The 18,067-nt window shown below is 44.6% G+C and overlaps 1 protein-coding gene across 8 annotated transcripts in view; it reads left to right on the forward strand.

Annotated features, from left to right (window-relative positions):
* The window catches only part of lrba (LPS responsive beige-like anchor protein), a 197,891-nt gene that overhangs the window by 87,717 nt on the left and 92,107 nt on the right, over positions 1-18,067 (forward strand). For all 8 annotated transcript variants that reach the window (XM_042065961.1, XM_042066115.1, XM_042066185.1 and 5 more), the window contains 2 exons: positions 1,024-1,190; positions 15,835-15,959. In XM_042065961.1, the coding sequence (XP_041921895.1) occupies positions 1,024-1,190; positions 15,835-15,959 (292 nt within the window). The remainder of the gene's footprint in view (positions 1-1,023; positions 1,191-15,834; positions 15,960-18,067) is intronic.

Raw genomic sequence — 18,067 nt, forward strand, 5'->3', positions numbered from 1 at the left:
GTTTATTGGTAAGTAACAACATTAAATATATTTTTAAATTAAAGGTGCTCTAAGCCAGTGTTTCTCAAATGGGGGTACGCGTACCCCTGGGGGTACGTGAGATTTTAAAATATACATTTAAAAAATAGAATCCTTGCAAAAATACTTTAAAAACAATTATGTAATAAATATTTTACATAATAAATATTTCAGGAAAATATAAGTTCATAAAATTAATTTTATATTTCAGTAGACTATTCAATTTCATTATCCTAAAAACCCAGAGTCCCCCCCCATACCAGGATGGTTCAACCCAACCTGTCACGTGCCACCCGTCATCACCTGTCAATCACTGTCAAAACTCAAACGATGGAGTCGTGGTTGAAGCGTAGTCTTTTTCTGAACTAAAAATGTTTTGCGCTGGTTAGGGGGTACTTGGCTGAAAAAATATTTCACAGGGGTACATCACTGAAAAAAGGTTGAGAACCACTGCTCTAAGCGATGCTGGGTAACGTCACTTCTGTTGACTTTCAAACAAAACAGAGAGCTAGCTCGCTACTTCCTCCCCCTCCCTCACATGCTGCTTCCGTGTAATTGACACTCTCCTAAATACGCATCTCGTCTGTGATTTGGCGGAACAGTTTGTTATGTTTTCATGGGCTAGGTTTGCCCAGGTTGTGTGCCTTGCTCAAGGGCACTTCAGCCGTTCCTACTGATCGGGGTTCGAACCGGCAACCCTCTGGTTACAAGTCCGAAGCGCTAACCAGTAGCCCACGGTTGCCCCAGAATATTGAAGAGTGAGATGTGTTGTCCTGTCCTGTCCTGTCCTGTCTTGTCCATTGTGATATTGAAGAGTGAGATGTGTTGTCCTGTCCTGTCTTGTCTTGTCCATTGTGATATTGAAGAGTGAGATGTGTTGTGTTGTCCTGTCCTGTCCTGTCCTGTCCATTGTGATATTGAAGAGTGAGATGTGTTGTCCTGTCCTGTCCTGTCCATTGTGATATTGAAGAGTGAGATGTGTTGTCCTGTCCTGTCCCGTTGCAGTCCCACTGTGCGCAGTATGCTGCTGAGAAGCGAGATGAGGAGAAGATGTGTGACCACCTCATCCGTGCCGCCAAGTACCGCGACCATGTCACTGGCACCCAGCTGATCCAGAAGATCGTCAACATCCTCACTGACAAACACGGTGCCTGGGGAAACTCCTCATTCAGGTACATCCTCAGCCACTTGGCGTGCTATCAGGCAGTGATCTCTACCGAATACTCTGGGTCTCTTTCTTAAGGCCCATTCACACCAAGAACGATAACTATAAATAAATATCGTTCTCGTTAATATGAATGACGACGTTCACACATAAACTATAACGATAACGACATGAAGAACGATATCGTTGGGGATCACTTTCAGAGCGATTTTCACAACGATAAAATGCTAATAGCCAATCAGAACCCATCGAATTTTAGCCGTCACATTCATTAACACAAGGAGAGACTTTGTTTATCGTTGTTCAGTGTGAATGCTTTTATCGTTATGGATATAGTTATCATTATCGTTATCATTCTTGGTGTGAATGGGCCTTTACTCTTTTCTCCAAATGAACATCACAAAAAGTCATTGTTGCATGGGTGTTTACTGAATGTGTTGATGATTTTGTCTTACGCATCTTACCAGAATTTTTAGTCACTAAATCCAATGTACCAGGTGTGACTATGAAATAGATTGTTATTAGTACACGAATTACAGGAGTGGAGCAAGTTTTCTTCCTTAAAATTGAGTTACAGCATTACTCTCAATAGCCACACCTTGTACCTCAGCGTGATTCTGCATTTGCATTCTGTAGAGGTTTGTTGAATTCTACTTATTTTCTAAAAAGGCCTTTTTTCTAGGAGTGCATGTGGCTCACTTAATTTTCAAAAGCTCACACTGCATCTCCTCAGGGAAATGTGTCTGTAAAACACAAGCAAGTGCACTGCTGCACTTGATCCCCATCTCACACACACACACATATATACACACACACACATGCATACACTCACACACACACACACACACACAGGCATAGAGTAACAAAGTCATTACTCCTCTCTCATGCTATTCCGTCCCCCTTCCCCGCTTGCGTTGGGTATTGATGTCTCCCCCACCTTTCCCCTCTCGGAGCCTCTATTAGTGGTACACTCAGACTAGCTATTTCCGTCTTTTATTCATCCACGCAGTCATTATTCCTCCTGGGCGCTGGGCGGCCGGCCCGCCCCTTGGCCGTGTGCGTGTGTTTGGGTATATGAAGCTGGGCTGGGCTGGGCTGTCCTGAAGCCGCGGCATGATGCATGGCTGCTGGAGAGAGATGAAAGCCATTACTGCATTACCTCGCCATTACCGGCCAAACAGAAAGCCCCCTGTATTTATGTCAGCAAACAAGCGGCCGCTGGGATGGAACAGAAAAATCTGCCCTAATGATGCCTGTCTGCTTGCATAGGTTTTTTGTCTAATCTGATGGTAGCTGCAGAGAGAATTTATCTCTTACCCCCCCCCCCCCCCCCCCGTTACATTTCAACTCATTTCTTTTCCCATAGTTTGAGGGAATTTCTCCAGGGACTCATCTCTAGTCTTCCGGGGTGCATTGGCTTTTCCTGATCTCACTTTGCTAGTTTTTTTTTCTATTCTCCCTTTTTTATGTCTTTGGTTTTCATTTTTCTACCCATTTCAATTTAATCTGCTTCCTATATACACATTTAAAATATGCAGGACACACACACACACACACACACACACACACACACACACACACACACACACACACACACACAGTGGTGCTGCACGTGCAGGCCTCCTCTGGGTGCTCCCTCTCTGGGAGGATGCGGGTGCTGGGCTCCTCTGGCCATTACTGCTGTGTGCTGGGCTTTGCCGTGCTGCAGTATTGATGACTTGTGTAATGGGGTCGGATGGGCGCGGGCCCATGTTGGCAGTGGCCCTCAGAGCGGGCAGAGCCTCCAATCAATCACAATCACCGCCCTGCCATTACATCAATAGCACTGCTCAATTACCCACAAGCCCCCAGTGCCACGGCTCCAAACAGAGCCCCGGAATGCAGCAAGGCGAGAAACATCTGGTGCTGCAAACCCCCCCAACACACACACACACACACACACACACACACACACACACACACACACACACACACACACACACACACACACACACACATACACACACCACGTGCAAACCCATACTCCACAATACCATACACATACACACAAATGGATATGTAGGTCCGTATTCGGGAACAAGCACCATCCATCCCATCCCCATTTCCACCTCACATATTTGTTCCCCACATCAGAGTGAGAGCATTTCATTATTATCAGAGTAAGAAATCCGTGGCCACAAAGGCAAGTGCGGACCTTTTGTTGGGCTCTGTGCGCGTGCACACACGCACGCACACACACACACACACACATACACACACACACACACACACACACACACACACACACACACACATTTGTCTGTGAAATTTGCGAGTCCCGCTCGCCCATCCATAAAGAGACATATTCCCCAAAGTTTCCCTTCAATAGAAAAGCTGCGAATGAAAATATTATTGTGCCAGTGTCTGATGGGAGGTGTTGTTCCTGCATCTGTGCTTCTGATATCAGCTGCCACCCGCTGACCCACATGAATGCAATTTGTGTCTTAATATCCAGCAACCAGCAGCTCTGGCCTCAGGAGAGCGAGGAGAGAGAGAGAGAGGAGAGCGAGAGGAGAGGTGTTGTGTTGTGCCTTCTGTTCCTCTCTCTGCCCCTCTCCTTGGTCCTGTCTTTGGCTCCACTCTGGCTGCATTGTGTCGGAGGTCCATGGGGGTTCCCTCTCAATACAGCAAACAAAGGAGCTACACCTATCCCTCTGATCTCCGCACACGCTGCCCTTCACTGGCATCACACTCACTCGCTCTTTTTTTCTTTCTTTCTTTCCTCCTTCATTCCTTTTTTTGATTGGACATCACACATGGGACAATCTTGTCTACCTTGTCTACCCCCCCCCATCACTGTCTGGAGGTTCAGGTGAGCACTAGACGGGCGGCTGCCAGAGCAAGACAGAGTCGAGGCTGACGACAGAAGAGCCACTGCCACCACAAAAGAGCCCATGGACATCACTCCTTTTTTCCAGCCCTCCTTCCTTCCCTCCCTCCCTCCCTCCCTTCCTCCCTTGCCCTATCTCCTGCTTTTTCTTCTGTTGGTCATGCTGTTTATTTGGGTCAGGAGATGGATCATCTCTCATGTATATTGTGTGTGTGTGTGTGTGTGTGTGTGTGTGTGTGTGTGTGTGTGTGTGTGTGTGTGTGTGATGGAGAGAGTGACGGAGGCTAGTCTCCTAGGAGCAGCAGGGCTCGGTGCTCATCTCCTCCCCATCGCAGCATAATAACTTGACTAATGTAGCATGGAGAGCCACTGAGGATGGCAGCATCCACTTGCACCTTGCAGCGTGTCAGAGAGATTGAACAGGATGCGGCAAATGGGAAAAAACAGAAACACATAAAAGACAAAAAAGACAGAGAAATGACAGGGGAAAAAATATGGTGCAAAAAATAGATTTACTAAATAAATTGGCCCATAACAAGATAGCAAGAGGTGGTGATTAGAAATAAGGCTAATCTTAGGCTTAAGCTGAGGGTGCCATCTCATATGCATATAATGACGATTATAAATAATAAAAAGGCAGCTTAATCATGTGTTTTTATTTGTGCAGGAGCATCCAGATTGTGTTTTTACTTCAGATTGAAATGCATGTGTTGTTGTGCGTGCTCCCCCCCCTCCCTCTCCCCTGTTCTCTTGCTTCAGTGTGTTCTAATGGAAGCCCTAAGGCTAGAGGCTTGCTGCTCGGGGGACATCCATCTTATTGTGTGTCAGGACCCTTGCCGGCAAAAATCTTTGTGATGCGCACTCCAATTTTTCACCAGTAAATCAAATCTCCCTTCTTTCAGAAAGATGAATGCTTTGAGGTTGTGGTGTTATAGAAAAAATCAATGCGGTCAAAATTGAAACAGTATGCCTCCGTATTGATTGGCCTTGTGAGATCGAAACTAACAGCTTTGTAACTGTTCCACGGGACAGTTAGCTGACCTGTAATGGACAAACTATCAATATTAGCATTACTATTTTATCTTGTAGTGTGTCATTTCACCCCTGACCATCAGGGAGACACAGGATCTGGACCGGCCACATCCAGCACTCTGCCCTGCCTCCACAGTTACAGTGTATCCTCATTTTCACTAATGCCCTTTTGAACAATGCAGGCACATTGGTCCAAGTTCTCTATGTTAAAATGTGGAGGTGAGGCGATAAGCTTCTTCTACATTTGGAGCCAGAGGTCAGCGCCTCATTTTGATGTGTGCTACTCTCCGTCTACACATTTACATTCAAACAGACATTATTCAAACTGTTCTCTGCAGTGCTGCAAATATTTTCATCACCAACGCCACATTATTTTTGGTGTCTTCAACCATTTCATACTGTCTTCCTCTTGTCATCCACCGTACTCATGAAGTGCTCCATATGCGGCCCTTTATTGAGGAGGCATAGAAAACACAATGTGACATAGTCAGTACCCCACTCACTAATATTCAGCTTACTATAATGTAATCCATATGTAAACACCAAACATAAATGAGAGAATATATATGCACCGCTCTTGGTCCATGGCTTATCCCCTAGTAGCAGTGATGCTGGATGTGCTTGTGGGAGTGTGGTCAGGTACGGGACATTAGCTCACAGTCTGCTGCCATTAGACTGAGACGCCTCAGTGAAGAGCTGTTGCATGTAGCAAAGCAGTGTCTGCTCAGTGTCCATCAGCTAGAAAGAATTTTGAAGATGTGACCTGATAAACTAGGTGTGTGTGTGTGTGTGTGTGTGTGTGTGTGTGTGTGTGTGTGTGTGTGTGTGTGTGTGTATGTGTGCGTGCGCGTGTGCGCTCAGTACTAGAAGTCACAGTACTGCCGTTAAAAGCAGCATGAACTTGTAACCAGAAGCCAAATGATTTCTGCTGTGTATTGTGGAGAGCTTTCAGGAGTGTTCAAGTTGGCCTACTCAGAGGGCCGCTGCCATTAGCCTCTTCAGCTCTTAGCTGCCGAGCAGATGAGTAACCCTAGACCGCCGGGTGTTTAAGGCAGCCTGGAGTGGCCTGGAGTGGCTGCTGGTGGACGGCCAGTGGACACACGGAGCCCTGCTCTTATCGGCTCATCGGTTTCCCATCCTGGGATATGCTGTCCACATAAACACCGGCTCGCCACTAGTGCCCATCATCTGGCTCAGAGCCTGTGCGTGTTTACACCAGGGTCATTATGTGTGCACTATACATGTTCAGGGCTTATAGCACGCACTGCTTAAATGTTTAGGCAATGATTTTCTTTTGCTGTTATAAATGTGTCGGATTAACACGTAATCCAAGCTGAAATGTTCAAGTTTACATTTTTCAAATAAATGTGTAAGCAGCATCCACTGCTGTGTGTTCAGAAGGTTATCTGTAGCAGATGACTTTCATTATTTTTAGTTAAAGGGCATGAAGGAAAAAACTGACAGTGCATCATAAGGTGTTCATCTTGACTGTATTTACATTTTTCTCATAAGATGTTTAACAAGGACTATTAATGGGTGGATTTGTACGTAAACATTTGAGAAACATGTACAAACATCCAGGCTGACCTCCGCCCCCGTGGAGCAGCCACAGCTGTTTTACGAGCGCGCTCACTGCACACTCGGCCTCCGCGGGTCCCCGTTGGGGGATGGATTACTGTTTCTGTGTTGCCGTCCCTAGTTCAGCTCAGAAATCAATTAGTGCTAAGGGAACAAGAGGGTTTAGCTTATAAGGCAGCATGCTATCAACAAATTCATCAGTGGAACCTGTAAACATATTCTCTAAACATGTAGTAGAAACATAGTCAGACTTCAAACTGTTTTCATCTCGCATTAGGCTTTTGTTTTGTTAGGAAAATGCTTTAGAAGACCATAGCCTTGTGGTATTTGTCATTCTGCTGTCATGTCTCCAAAAGAATGCTGATGTGGGGATAGAACGTTAGTAAATCTCCCGATGGTGCGTGTAAGTTTGACAGGCTAACATTCCATACATTATGTGAAATGATATGTTCATGACTTCACGCGGCACTTGGAGGTTATGGAAATGAATTAAAATATACCTTAATGAAAACATTTACATTCGTCTATATACAATACAGTGGCCGAGACTGTAAGAAAACTCAACAAAGTGTCAGAGTGGAACGTATTAGCAGCTCCCGTACAGCTGATGCTGTCCATATGTTAGTCCGACTGAAAGTGCTGCTGTCCTGCGCCAAGGATTCCACCTCAACCAGTTGCAGGGCTGCGGAAACAGAAACTCTAATGGCTTCTTTGTTAACATATCATAGGCCCCACACCAGGGAAGATGCACTTCTTAAGCACATTGCTAGTCTAATCTTTAGTGATGGTTATCCTTCATGGTTGTCAGGAGGTGTGTGTGTGTGTGTGCCTCTGTATCTCCTGCAGATAAGGGAATAAAGGTTAAAGTCAGGATGGCTGAAAGATATGCTCTGCTTGCCCCTCTTCCTCCCTTCATCGCTCTCCTTCTCCATTGCTGGTCAGGCAGCGCTGCACTCCTCGTGAAACCTCCTCTCCCTCACCACTTCTCCACAGCCTCTCAGTCCTCCTCCCTCTCTCCATCATGGCCTCCTGTCCTCTCCCCATAGCCGCCCTCCATTCACTCCTCCTGGCCTCCTCTTCCTCCTTTCCTCTCTTGCTGCAGTGTTAGTGCCATAAGCCTGAGCCTGTGCCTTGTGTGCTGCGGTTTTAATGGATCCTGTACTCTTAGCTGGTATGGAGGCTGAAATGGAGCAGCATGGAGCAGAAAGAACAATTACTCCTCTCTCAGCCGCGCTCTGCTCTGTTGCAGCTGCAGATTTATGAGCTTCATATAACCTTAAAAAAGTATACAGCCTCGGCAGCACAAGGTCACGATAAGGGGCTTGATCAATATCTGAATGAAAAGCCATTCGGGAAGTTTTTAGGGTCTAGCCCCTCTCTCTCTTCTTTTCCTCTCCCCCCTCACCCCGCTCTCTCTCTCTTACCATCTCTCTCCTCTCTCTCTCTCCTCTCTCTCTCTTTGTCTCTCTCTCTCTCTCTCTTTCTCCCTCTCCTCTTTCCCAGGAAGCAATATCTGAGGAGTATCGATTGTGGTGCTGCAGTAGTTAGTCAGAGGCTATCTCCTTTGACTAACCCCTTAGCTGGGTGTCACCCTGGGCTTGTGATAGATTGTTGCTCCCTGGGCCACAGTAATTACACACGGCCGCGCCGGGCCATTTATTTCTGCACTTTCACCATTTACCAAAAATCTCCTTTATCTTTGGGCCCCAGCAACACTCTCCTTTTGCAGTGGAAGCAGAAAGAGCCCATAAAATAAACCACTCTTGTGGAGAAGTCAGACAAGTGGCAGTGAAAGGAACGGTGCTCTCCTCCGAGATTCCACAATTTTATTTATAAGTGATGATGTGCTGCACTGCTCGGTCCTCTGCGGTTGTCAAGGTTTGAAGTCAGAGTTTGAAGAGTATTCATGTGTCTGTATATATCAATCCATATAGATTACATCCATATTTCCATTTCCAGACACAGTTCTATTTGACCTGCTAATCCAAATGTTTGAAAGCTCAGTTGGGGGTAATGTGAACGACGTGCTTCTCTGATGGACTGTTTGTGGGTGTCACTGAGACTGTGGCGGAGGAGAGAGGGAGAGGAGCCTGTCAGCCTGTCCCACTCTGGCAGCCCCGCGTGCTGACACATGTACACGCCTCACACACGCCTCACACACGGCTCACACACGCCTCAGACACGGCTCACACACAGCTCCACGTGCACTACAGACTGGCCACAGTGTGCCATGCCTGCCGAGCAGAGCCCAGGAGCTGGCACACACGCCGGCAGTGTTAGATGAGCCTGTCACAGCCACCCATCTGCCTGCACTGCTCCTCTCCTTCTCCCCCTTCTTGGCTTTTGTTTGTCTCACTCTGATTTTCTTTTATTGCACACTGAAGAATTTGATAGGACCAAATTCTCTGAAAATCATCAGGATAATTTTTTTTTTTTTAAAGTATATTTTTTTGGGCTTTTTATGCCTTTAATGACAGGACAGTGGAGAATGACAGGAAGTGAGTGGGAGAGAGAGAGTCGGGGTGGGATCCGTAAAGGACCACGGGGCGGGAATCGAACCCGGGTCGCGTGCAGGCGTACGGTGCAGGTGCCCCAGTCAGTTGCGCCACAGCTGGGGCCTTCAGGATAAAATATTGATGGCACTTTCCAAACTCCGCTGAGAGCCTTGCCACGTAGCGATGTGATCTGACTATATGTAGGAGCAAAATGTCTGTGCTGGGATTGCTTGTGTGACCTTGGTCTACTGTATTTACATGCTTTGCGCCTTAAGAGATCTGTCTTGTTCCTGAAGATCACGGTTGAAGCTGGAGGTTAAATAATGAGGAGGAAGACTCTGGGATGAGGGCTAAATGATGCTAAACCCTGCTGTGTGTGTATGAGTGAGAGGCTGAGTACCCTCTTTCATTAGACCTTCATGAGCACTGCGATGGCTCAGTCTCATTAAAAGCCCTCAATCACTCCCATCACTCCCTCACACACCCACTCTCATTTCACCTCAGCCCAGGGCCCTGCTACTTGTCTCAATAACCGTGAACTATGGGGCTTCTGTCTTTGTGTACGCTGCGATTAAATACCTATAGTGCCGTTCCCGTTTGAAATATGCCAGGCTGTTCGTTTTACACTTGGACCACTCATTTCTGAAATGTTGCAGTAAATTCAGAGACAAAACAAAACCACAATTATGAGGTGGTGTGATGAGGCGGTAAGATATTTCACCACAGCCAGCCCATTCCCTTTACGCCGTGATTGTAGAGGATAATTAGCGCATCATTTTGTCAGTGTGCGGCGTGAATTTACACCCGTTTTAATTGCAGTTAATTGGATGGCGTCTCATGCAAAGCTGTAGGTAATTAGAGTGGTATTTGCATATTCAAGTGAGGTAGAGACATATTGCATATTCGTGTGTGTGTGTGTGTTGGGGGAGGGGATTCTGTTCTCCTGGGACTCCACTGTTGTTGCGGTGGTAGCCTAACTCCATGGCTCAGGTCTACACTCTCTCTAGGTTCGGCATCTCACTTTGCTCATTGTTGGGTATCATTTCATATGTGATATCATTTGAACCTGCTGTTATTTCTTTGGGGAATGAGTGTAAGTAACTTGTTTTCTCCACATTTATTTTGTTGATTATTGTTTCCATAATCTAGGAAAAATAATTAATCCAGTGCTTTATGTTTGGCAAAATAATTTGCCCCACATCTCGGTTAGATGTTTTTTTTGCCTGGACTCTACTCACTGGTCTTAAAATGAAATTGTGAAATGATTAATTTGTAAATATGACTAATAATGTGACAGAATTAAATTCTCTGACCTTGCTCTGATCCCATTACCAACACCAATTACTGCCAGGGATCCTCTTCAAATTGTGGAGCAGTTAGTTAGTGAGGAGCCTGTGGAGGAGTTCCCTCATGCAGATGCAACTGCACTCATCACATTTACTGGGTGTACATCAGCCATCAAGCAGCACAAATTCAACACATGGGCAGCTCAATGAAGCAGGTTATTTCAGCACCCATGCAAACTGCACAATCTGCAGAATAACCCCCCCCCCCCCCAAGGGTAACTGTTAAAAAAGCGGTAACTCATCAGGGCGCAGAAATGCAGGTAGTATTCATCACACCTGCAGGAGTCATTATGGCGGTTTCATGACCCCAGCGCTGCCTTTACAGGGCACATTAAAGCGCATTAGATGGGCTGAATTAACATACCCAACATGTGGTGGCTGTGTGGGGCTGGCACGAGCCTCACAGACAGAGGGCCATTATGAGTGTTGCGCTGCGCTGTGCTGCACGAGAGCGCCGCCGCCTTAATCATCCTCATCTCCATGGGCTGGCCCGGGGGGAGGCCAAGCCTCTTCATGTCAGACTGAGGGGGCAGGCCGGGCGCCACTGACACCCTCCCTGACAGAGTGGCAGCCCCCCCTCCCATGACAAATATTCAGTTCATCTATTCAATTTTCATAAACACATGGTTTATGCAAATCAAAGAAAATAATCTTGGTCCGATATGTGCAATTTGAGCTGTGGGCCAATCACAGTCCTAATGAAAAAGAGTGAAGGGGAGAAATGTGCCGCGTGTGCTCCAGACGCCTGAACACATCTCTCCATTCATTTGGTGCCTCGGTGTTATAAATGGCTGCCAGGGTGACTCCGTGGTGACTGCTGTTTGCTGGTATGATGTATGAAAAGCAGTTCCCTCTGCGCTCCGCTTCTTGTGATAAAGGTCTTATCGGGTCATTTGCATCAGCTGCTTTAGGTCTGGAATGAGCTCTGGGATGCTCTACCTGTCTGGGTCATATCAGCCCTGTGCATCCTGTGCACTATTATCCCTGTTTAAAAAGCCATCATCACTCACTCAGTGAGCTCATTTCATAGGCAGGATCTAAGTAACCCAGCGTTACACGCCGAGTAGACAATCACTGGCAAACCCATAAACACATACACCATAAACACATACAGAAGCACACACACACACACACACACACACATCCTTATTTACACTAACGCATACAGCTCATAAACAATAACACACAATGCACATGTACCGTACTTCTGTTTGTACAAAGCATACCTGCATGCACACACACACACGCACACGCACACACACACACACACACACACACACACACACACAACACACGCAGGAACACATCCGTAGCTGAGGAAGTGGCTGAGGTTTAGCATCCCTCTCCCCTGCTCCCCCCCCCCCCTCCCCATCCCATCAGATCGTGATGGATGACAATCGTTTGTCCTTGTCAGCAAAAGAACAATTTGGACATTGAAATAGGAGTGCAATCAAACTTTCAGTGGCCACGCCAAGAATCTATTAACATTTTTTAACAGCTTTTGTGTGTGTCTGTTTCTCTCTCTCTTGTTTTGTCTCATTCTCTCTCTCTCACTCTGTGTGTGTGTGTGTGTGTGTGTTTGTGTCTGTGTGTTTGTGTCCTTTTAGGCAGAGATAAGCTATAGAAGGTGTCGTGGTGATATGCTTGAAGTCCCATTATTATTTGGACAATTAATTCATGTCAAGGGCCTTTTCATTTGAATTCACTGATTTGCTGTCACCACTCTGCCTTGGTAGATTTGGCCACAAATAAGAATGACGCTCAAATTGATGCATTTTTCTGTGAGAATAGGCCCTGTAGTACCAGTCAATAGTGTCACAATTTTATATTGATGATTGCGATGGTGATGCCAGTTTACATATACTTGGCTGTAATGTGCATTTTTCTTGATTAGAATGTAGTTGATGTTGACTTTGACCAACCAATTCAAAGCAACTGATAAAGCAAGTTCACTCAAAGAGTGATATCTATTGACCGCAGAGGGCCAGCAAATGGAAGGATGCATTTGTTTGCCATGATATCAGGCACATACCACAGTGCAATATATTTCATACAAAATAAACTGCTGCTCACACGCATTTTTTAATTGTAAATTATTTAATTGTAAAATAAAATAAAAAGAGTTATGTCAGTCCGTCTCTCTAATGTAAACCCAGAGCAGTAGTATGGGCCTAGTCCTCTTATTGCTGCTAATATACACGCTATAGGGAAATGGTTGTTTTTTTGTTTAGTTTATGTATCTGCAAGGTGTTAATGGAGGCTGTTGCTGTGCCAGTTTTGCTCTTTAGCTTATTCCTTACATCCTCATTCTTGTGATGGGCAAATGATTTGAGGAAAGACACGCATGTTTGTTTTCTGCATGTTTATCTGGTATGGCTGTGTGTGTGAGTGAGCACGTTGTGTGTGTACGTGTGTTTGTGTGTGTGCTCACGGCCCACTGTTTGAGCTAAACACCTCGTTAATCGTGGCTGCCAGCCACCCTTTCAGCCACACACGTGTGCTGGGGCTGCAATTAAAGAGTGTGTTTATGATGGCCTCCTCTATGCCAGCACTTGAAGTGTTGCTTGTTTGATTCTGAGCTCAAATTTAGTAGCCTAATTGAAGCCCTGAAGTAGCAGGCATAAAGCCTGAGGTCAGTTTGTGTTGATACTTCATCTCTTGTTTATATGGAGATCCTGAATATAATGATGACTTCTTTAATTCAGTAATTGTTGATCAATTTAGATTATTTTGGGATTTTCATTAAGACATTAATTATAATCAGTATTATTAGCAGATTATTAGTTTGTATTAGCAGAACAATAGTGTAACTGCAGTACTCAACCTCTCAGTCTATACAGGATTTAGAGCTGCAGGCATCCTTACGCCCCAGGTGTGTGTGTGTGTTTACAGTTTGTAGAAATTGGTGTTATTGTTTGTCTGCTTAGAGACAACAGAGGCCTCTGTCTAACACTTAACAAGCCCACTACACTCAGAAGCACTTAGCAATGAACTAATTACTAATTACACAAGTGTGTGTTTGTGTGGGGGTGGATGTGTTTGTGTGGATGTGTTTGTGTGGGGGTGTGTACATTCTGCTCCCATGGTGCTGTTCTTTGTGTTGTTTTGTAATTGTTGTTATCTTGAAGGATGGTGCAGCCGTAATTCCACCAGCTTGCAGCAGGATGGATGGTTGGAGGATGAATTATTTATCGTCTGTGAGCACACACACTCGGACGGCGTGCTGGGTGTGTTTTGTCATGAAATGGGAGCGGGGATGGAGTGGGGTGGGGTAGGATGGGGTGGGGTGCTGGAGACGGCTGTTGGGGTTGATGCGATTTTCCAGTTGGTCCTCATTGTTGAACTGCTGGCTAGATGCTATAGTACAGATAGACTATACTACTAATTACTGTGTATCTCTGTGTGTTCAAACTGAGCAGCTTTGAGTGGTGACACTATTCTGGCGTCAAAAAATATGCTGCGTTGTGTACTCTCACATTTTCTTCTTCTGCCTGTCTGTGTTGTACACACACACACACACACACACACACACACACACACACACACACACACACACTGATTAGTGTAAGATATACAAGTATGCATACAAGATTTTCCAGTGTGGTGGCCATTATGCAGTGTATTTTTTGTGATTTGTATGTTTGTCAATTGACAATTTTAAGTGATGTTTTTGCTGGTATAAATGAGGGAAAAGTGTGGTATTTCAGTAGTCAACCCAGTAGAGAACTACTTCCACTTAGTCTCTCTCTCTTCTTCTCCCTTCACATTAACATACCTTTCTTGCCTGACTTTAAAATTCAACACATTCTTGAAGTGACTCCAAAAGTCACTATTAATAACAACATTATTTGTTATTAACTATAAATTCCCCTAATTGTCTTTCATAATGTTGGCTATGATGAGGCAGGAATTCATGAAATATGTGAGGCTAAAAACAGAAGGAAAGAAGGAAAAGGCAAAGTGAGGTGTGCATCAGGAGAGTGCTTAAGAGACCATAATGCTGATTTATATACGTTGGGTGTGTAGGCCCTATTGCACAATAAAACTTCTTCTCACTTTTGTGGAGCAAAATGGACGTAGAGCATTCTATTTCACTAAGCCTTCACTAAATCAGCTCACAGAGAACCCAGCGAGCCACTGCTAAAGTATTTAGTGTACACACGGACAGATCCATATCCCAAAGGCTGGGAAGTGCAAGTGTGTGTTGGTGTGTATCTGTGGGTGTGTGACTGTTTGCATGCATTCATTTCATACAAACATACATTATTCTCCTTTAAAAGTCCTTGTGCTGTTTGTGTATTTTTAGTGTGTTGTCACATTTGGCTGGGAAATTGGTTATTTTTGCCTCCTAAAGGACCTCCAAGACTATACCTTCAATTGTATAATAAATATGTCCTTGATGTAATTTATTTTGATTAATGAGGTGTTTTTCTCTGCAATGCATGGAATTAATGCTTGTTTTATATTTGAAGCAGAAACAATGGAACAAATGAAATGGTGAAAAGAATGTTTCTATGTTAGTCTTTGTCCCTGAGAAGGCAAGTGTGTGTTAATATTTGAAGAGATTGTTGTAATTAAATCCGAGCAACTCTGAATAGAGAAATATTGTATTACTGCTCAGCGAGGTGTAGCTTCATTAAAGCCAAGCGCTTTCTGCGGCAACAGCTCTGTGAGTGTGCGGGGGAAGGGGAATGATTAACTGATGCTAGGGGGACGGAGAGGTGCAAATTGGGAAGAGGAATGGCTTTTGGAGGTGCAGACATTGATTAATATTGGTAATGCTTGCCACCCCCACCCTGGCTGGATTAGAAATAGGCTATACTCCATTTTCGGATAGCCCCGCTGAAGGTGTCCTGCTGGGCCCCGAAATGAGCAGAAAATCAGCACATACCGTGTGTGTCTGTGTGTGTCTGTGTGTGTCTGTGTGTGTCTGTGTGTGTCTGTGTGTTTTCGGAGAGAATGGATTGTTCTTGTCAGAGGGCCGATGTCCTGAGTGATGTATTTAGTACTCGCCTCACCTTCCTGAGATGAAGAAGGAGGTAAAAAATGCTCCTCAGCCACAGGCGAAGGAGAAAGTGTTATTCTCAAGGACGTGAATCTCAGGTGTGTGGGTGTGTGTATGTCTGTGTGTGTGTGCGCACAGCAACCAAACAAGCCTGGTATTATATTAGTAGAAGTTGCGCTCTTTGCTGAGGGAATGGCTACCAACCTCTGCAGAGGCTAATTGCTAACACATGTGCTCTTTGTGTGTGTGTGTGTGCGTGTGCGTGTGCGTGTGCGTGTGCGTGTGCGTGTGTGTGTGTGTGTGTGTGTGTGTGTGTGTTTTTGCAGTCGGCCTCGGGACTTCTGGCGCCTTGACTACTGGGAAGATGACCTGAGGAGGAGAAGGCGCTTCATCAGGAACCCCTATGGCTCCACACACTCTGAGGCCATACTTAAGGCTGCTGCTGAACACGGTGAGTTGACACACACACACACACACACACACACACACACACACAAAAAACACTTGAACACACACAAAAACCTTTAACATCGTAGAAGCTCTCACCCCGTGGCAGCAGGTACGTGGTTGTAAAAATTAGTGCTACTTCACCATAAAACTTTTATTGTGCCACAAGCCTCCATTAGAAAAAGGCCCTCATTTGAATAGTGTGTAGCGTTTATTTCCACACAGCTCTGAAGTCCCAGTGATGGTCTCTGTCTCAGGCCAAACCTCCAGACTCATTTTGACATCCTTTTAATTACATGAAATGGAGCCTCTTTCTCATATCACAGTAGAACATGTATTAGAGGTGCTCTGGAGATGCTCTGGTTTGTTAGAAGTGTAATTTGTCCCTGTTTCCCCCTCCGCTGGTCAGCAGCTGGCAGGGCCGGTAAGTAGCACCCACATGCCCCCACTGGCCTGTGTGCAGCTCACACTGCCCCTGGTAGCTGTGGCCATGAGTCTGAGTGTGTTGCTGTGGTGTGACTAGCTGTGTACCCTCTGCTCTTAATCCTTAGTGTAGTTGCATCAGGAGAGAGCCACACACACACACACACGGTGTGAAATGGAAGGACAGTTGGTTGTTCCTGGCAGGGATGGATTACTGCACAGGCCTGCCGGGCCCAGGCCCAGGAGCCTAAGGGGTCAGGAGGCCCTGAAGCCCAAGCTTTTGAATGGAATGATTGCCTCAATATCAACAAATCAGGATGTAGGCTATGAATCTGATTGAATTTAGTATTGGCGATCCCCAAAATGTACCAGAATACAGGAAATCACATCAAACAAATTTTTTTTTTTCTGGGGGAGGACCCCCAACCCCCCCCTCCCACACATACGACAATAAGTGGGGGGCCATTAATACATCTGGGCCCAGGGGCCCGAAAGTTCATAATCCTCCCATGGTTCCTGGGGAATTCTTTTCACTGTACACATACACATATTTATTTTTGTCACAATATTAACACAATGACTAAAACTCACCCACAAGGAAAACATACAATTTTGATCAAATATAAATATAAGTTGCAGGAGAATTTTTATTATAAGAGTTATTACACAATACATTATTATTATTACACAATACATACACAATAATTGTTTTATTTGAATATGTCACAAAATATTTCTACACCTTTCCAAAAACAGAACAACTTTAAAGTTTTTTTCTGAGATGAAGATTTTTTTCTGTTCTCTAGTTCCACGCCATTATATTAGAGCAATTTAATCAATACAGGAACAGCTGTACAACTGAACAATATGGTCATTTGTCATTGTGCCATTGATTAGCATATATTTTGAAGCAAGGGATATGTGTCTGCCCTGTTGAATTGTGAATTACATTTTACGTTGAAGTTAAACATTAAAAGATGCAGCTATGTTATTTACCGACACCCCACGGTTTGGAGTTTCTATGCCCAAACTGTTGCAGGTCAAGTCATTTGAATGGTCAGTGATCTCTAGTGGAAAGAAATAGATTGATTGTTTTTTATCTCGAAAGATGTATATAGCTATAGTCTTGTATGAAAGAGTAGCTGAATTCTGTGCTGTCAGCTTGTATAGTGCTACATAAGATTGTGCTTTTGTTTACTTTTAGATCATACTTTGTGAATTTGCCTTGTTCTGCACTTTTAAAAAGTCTGCTTTTGAAGTCATGCCTGGTAGGAATATTCTACAAGATTAATTTGTTTCATTTCACAAAATAAGAATGGTTATGATGATAAAAAAGGTCCTTGAGTGATAATTAATTTCGCATTAATAATAGATAAGCCAGAAAGTAGAAACATACATCACTATTAGGCTGTGAACCCTTATGGAATTTTTTTTAATAAATGTGTGGTAATAAAAAAAATGCTTTTGAGCAGTAGCCGCAGTTAGCAATAAAATATATATTTTTTTTAAATATAGCTAGTAATTAATTGGAAAATATTTTTAACAGTGGTATGAGTGAGGAGATGTACAATCACTCAGAACATTGAGTTTTGTTGTTTCATATTTGGTTTGTCCAAAAAGAGGAAATCTCTAACAGGTGCTCATGTGCAGCGAGCTCATGCCTGCTCCACAGTCTCATGCTGGAGATCC

This window comes from Alosa sapidissima, chromosome 1 (genome assembly GCF_018492685.1).
Source record: "Alosa sapidissima isolate fAloSap1 chromosome 1, fAloSap1.pri, whole genome shotgun sequence".
NCBI classification, from domain to species: domain Eukaryota; kingdom Metazoa; phylum Chordata; class Actinopteri; order Clupeiformes; family Clupeidae; genus Alosa; species Alosa sapidissima.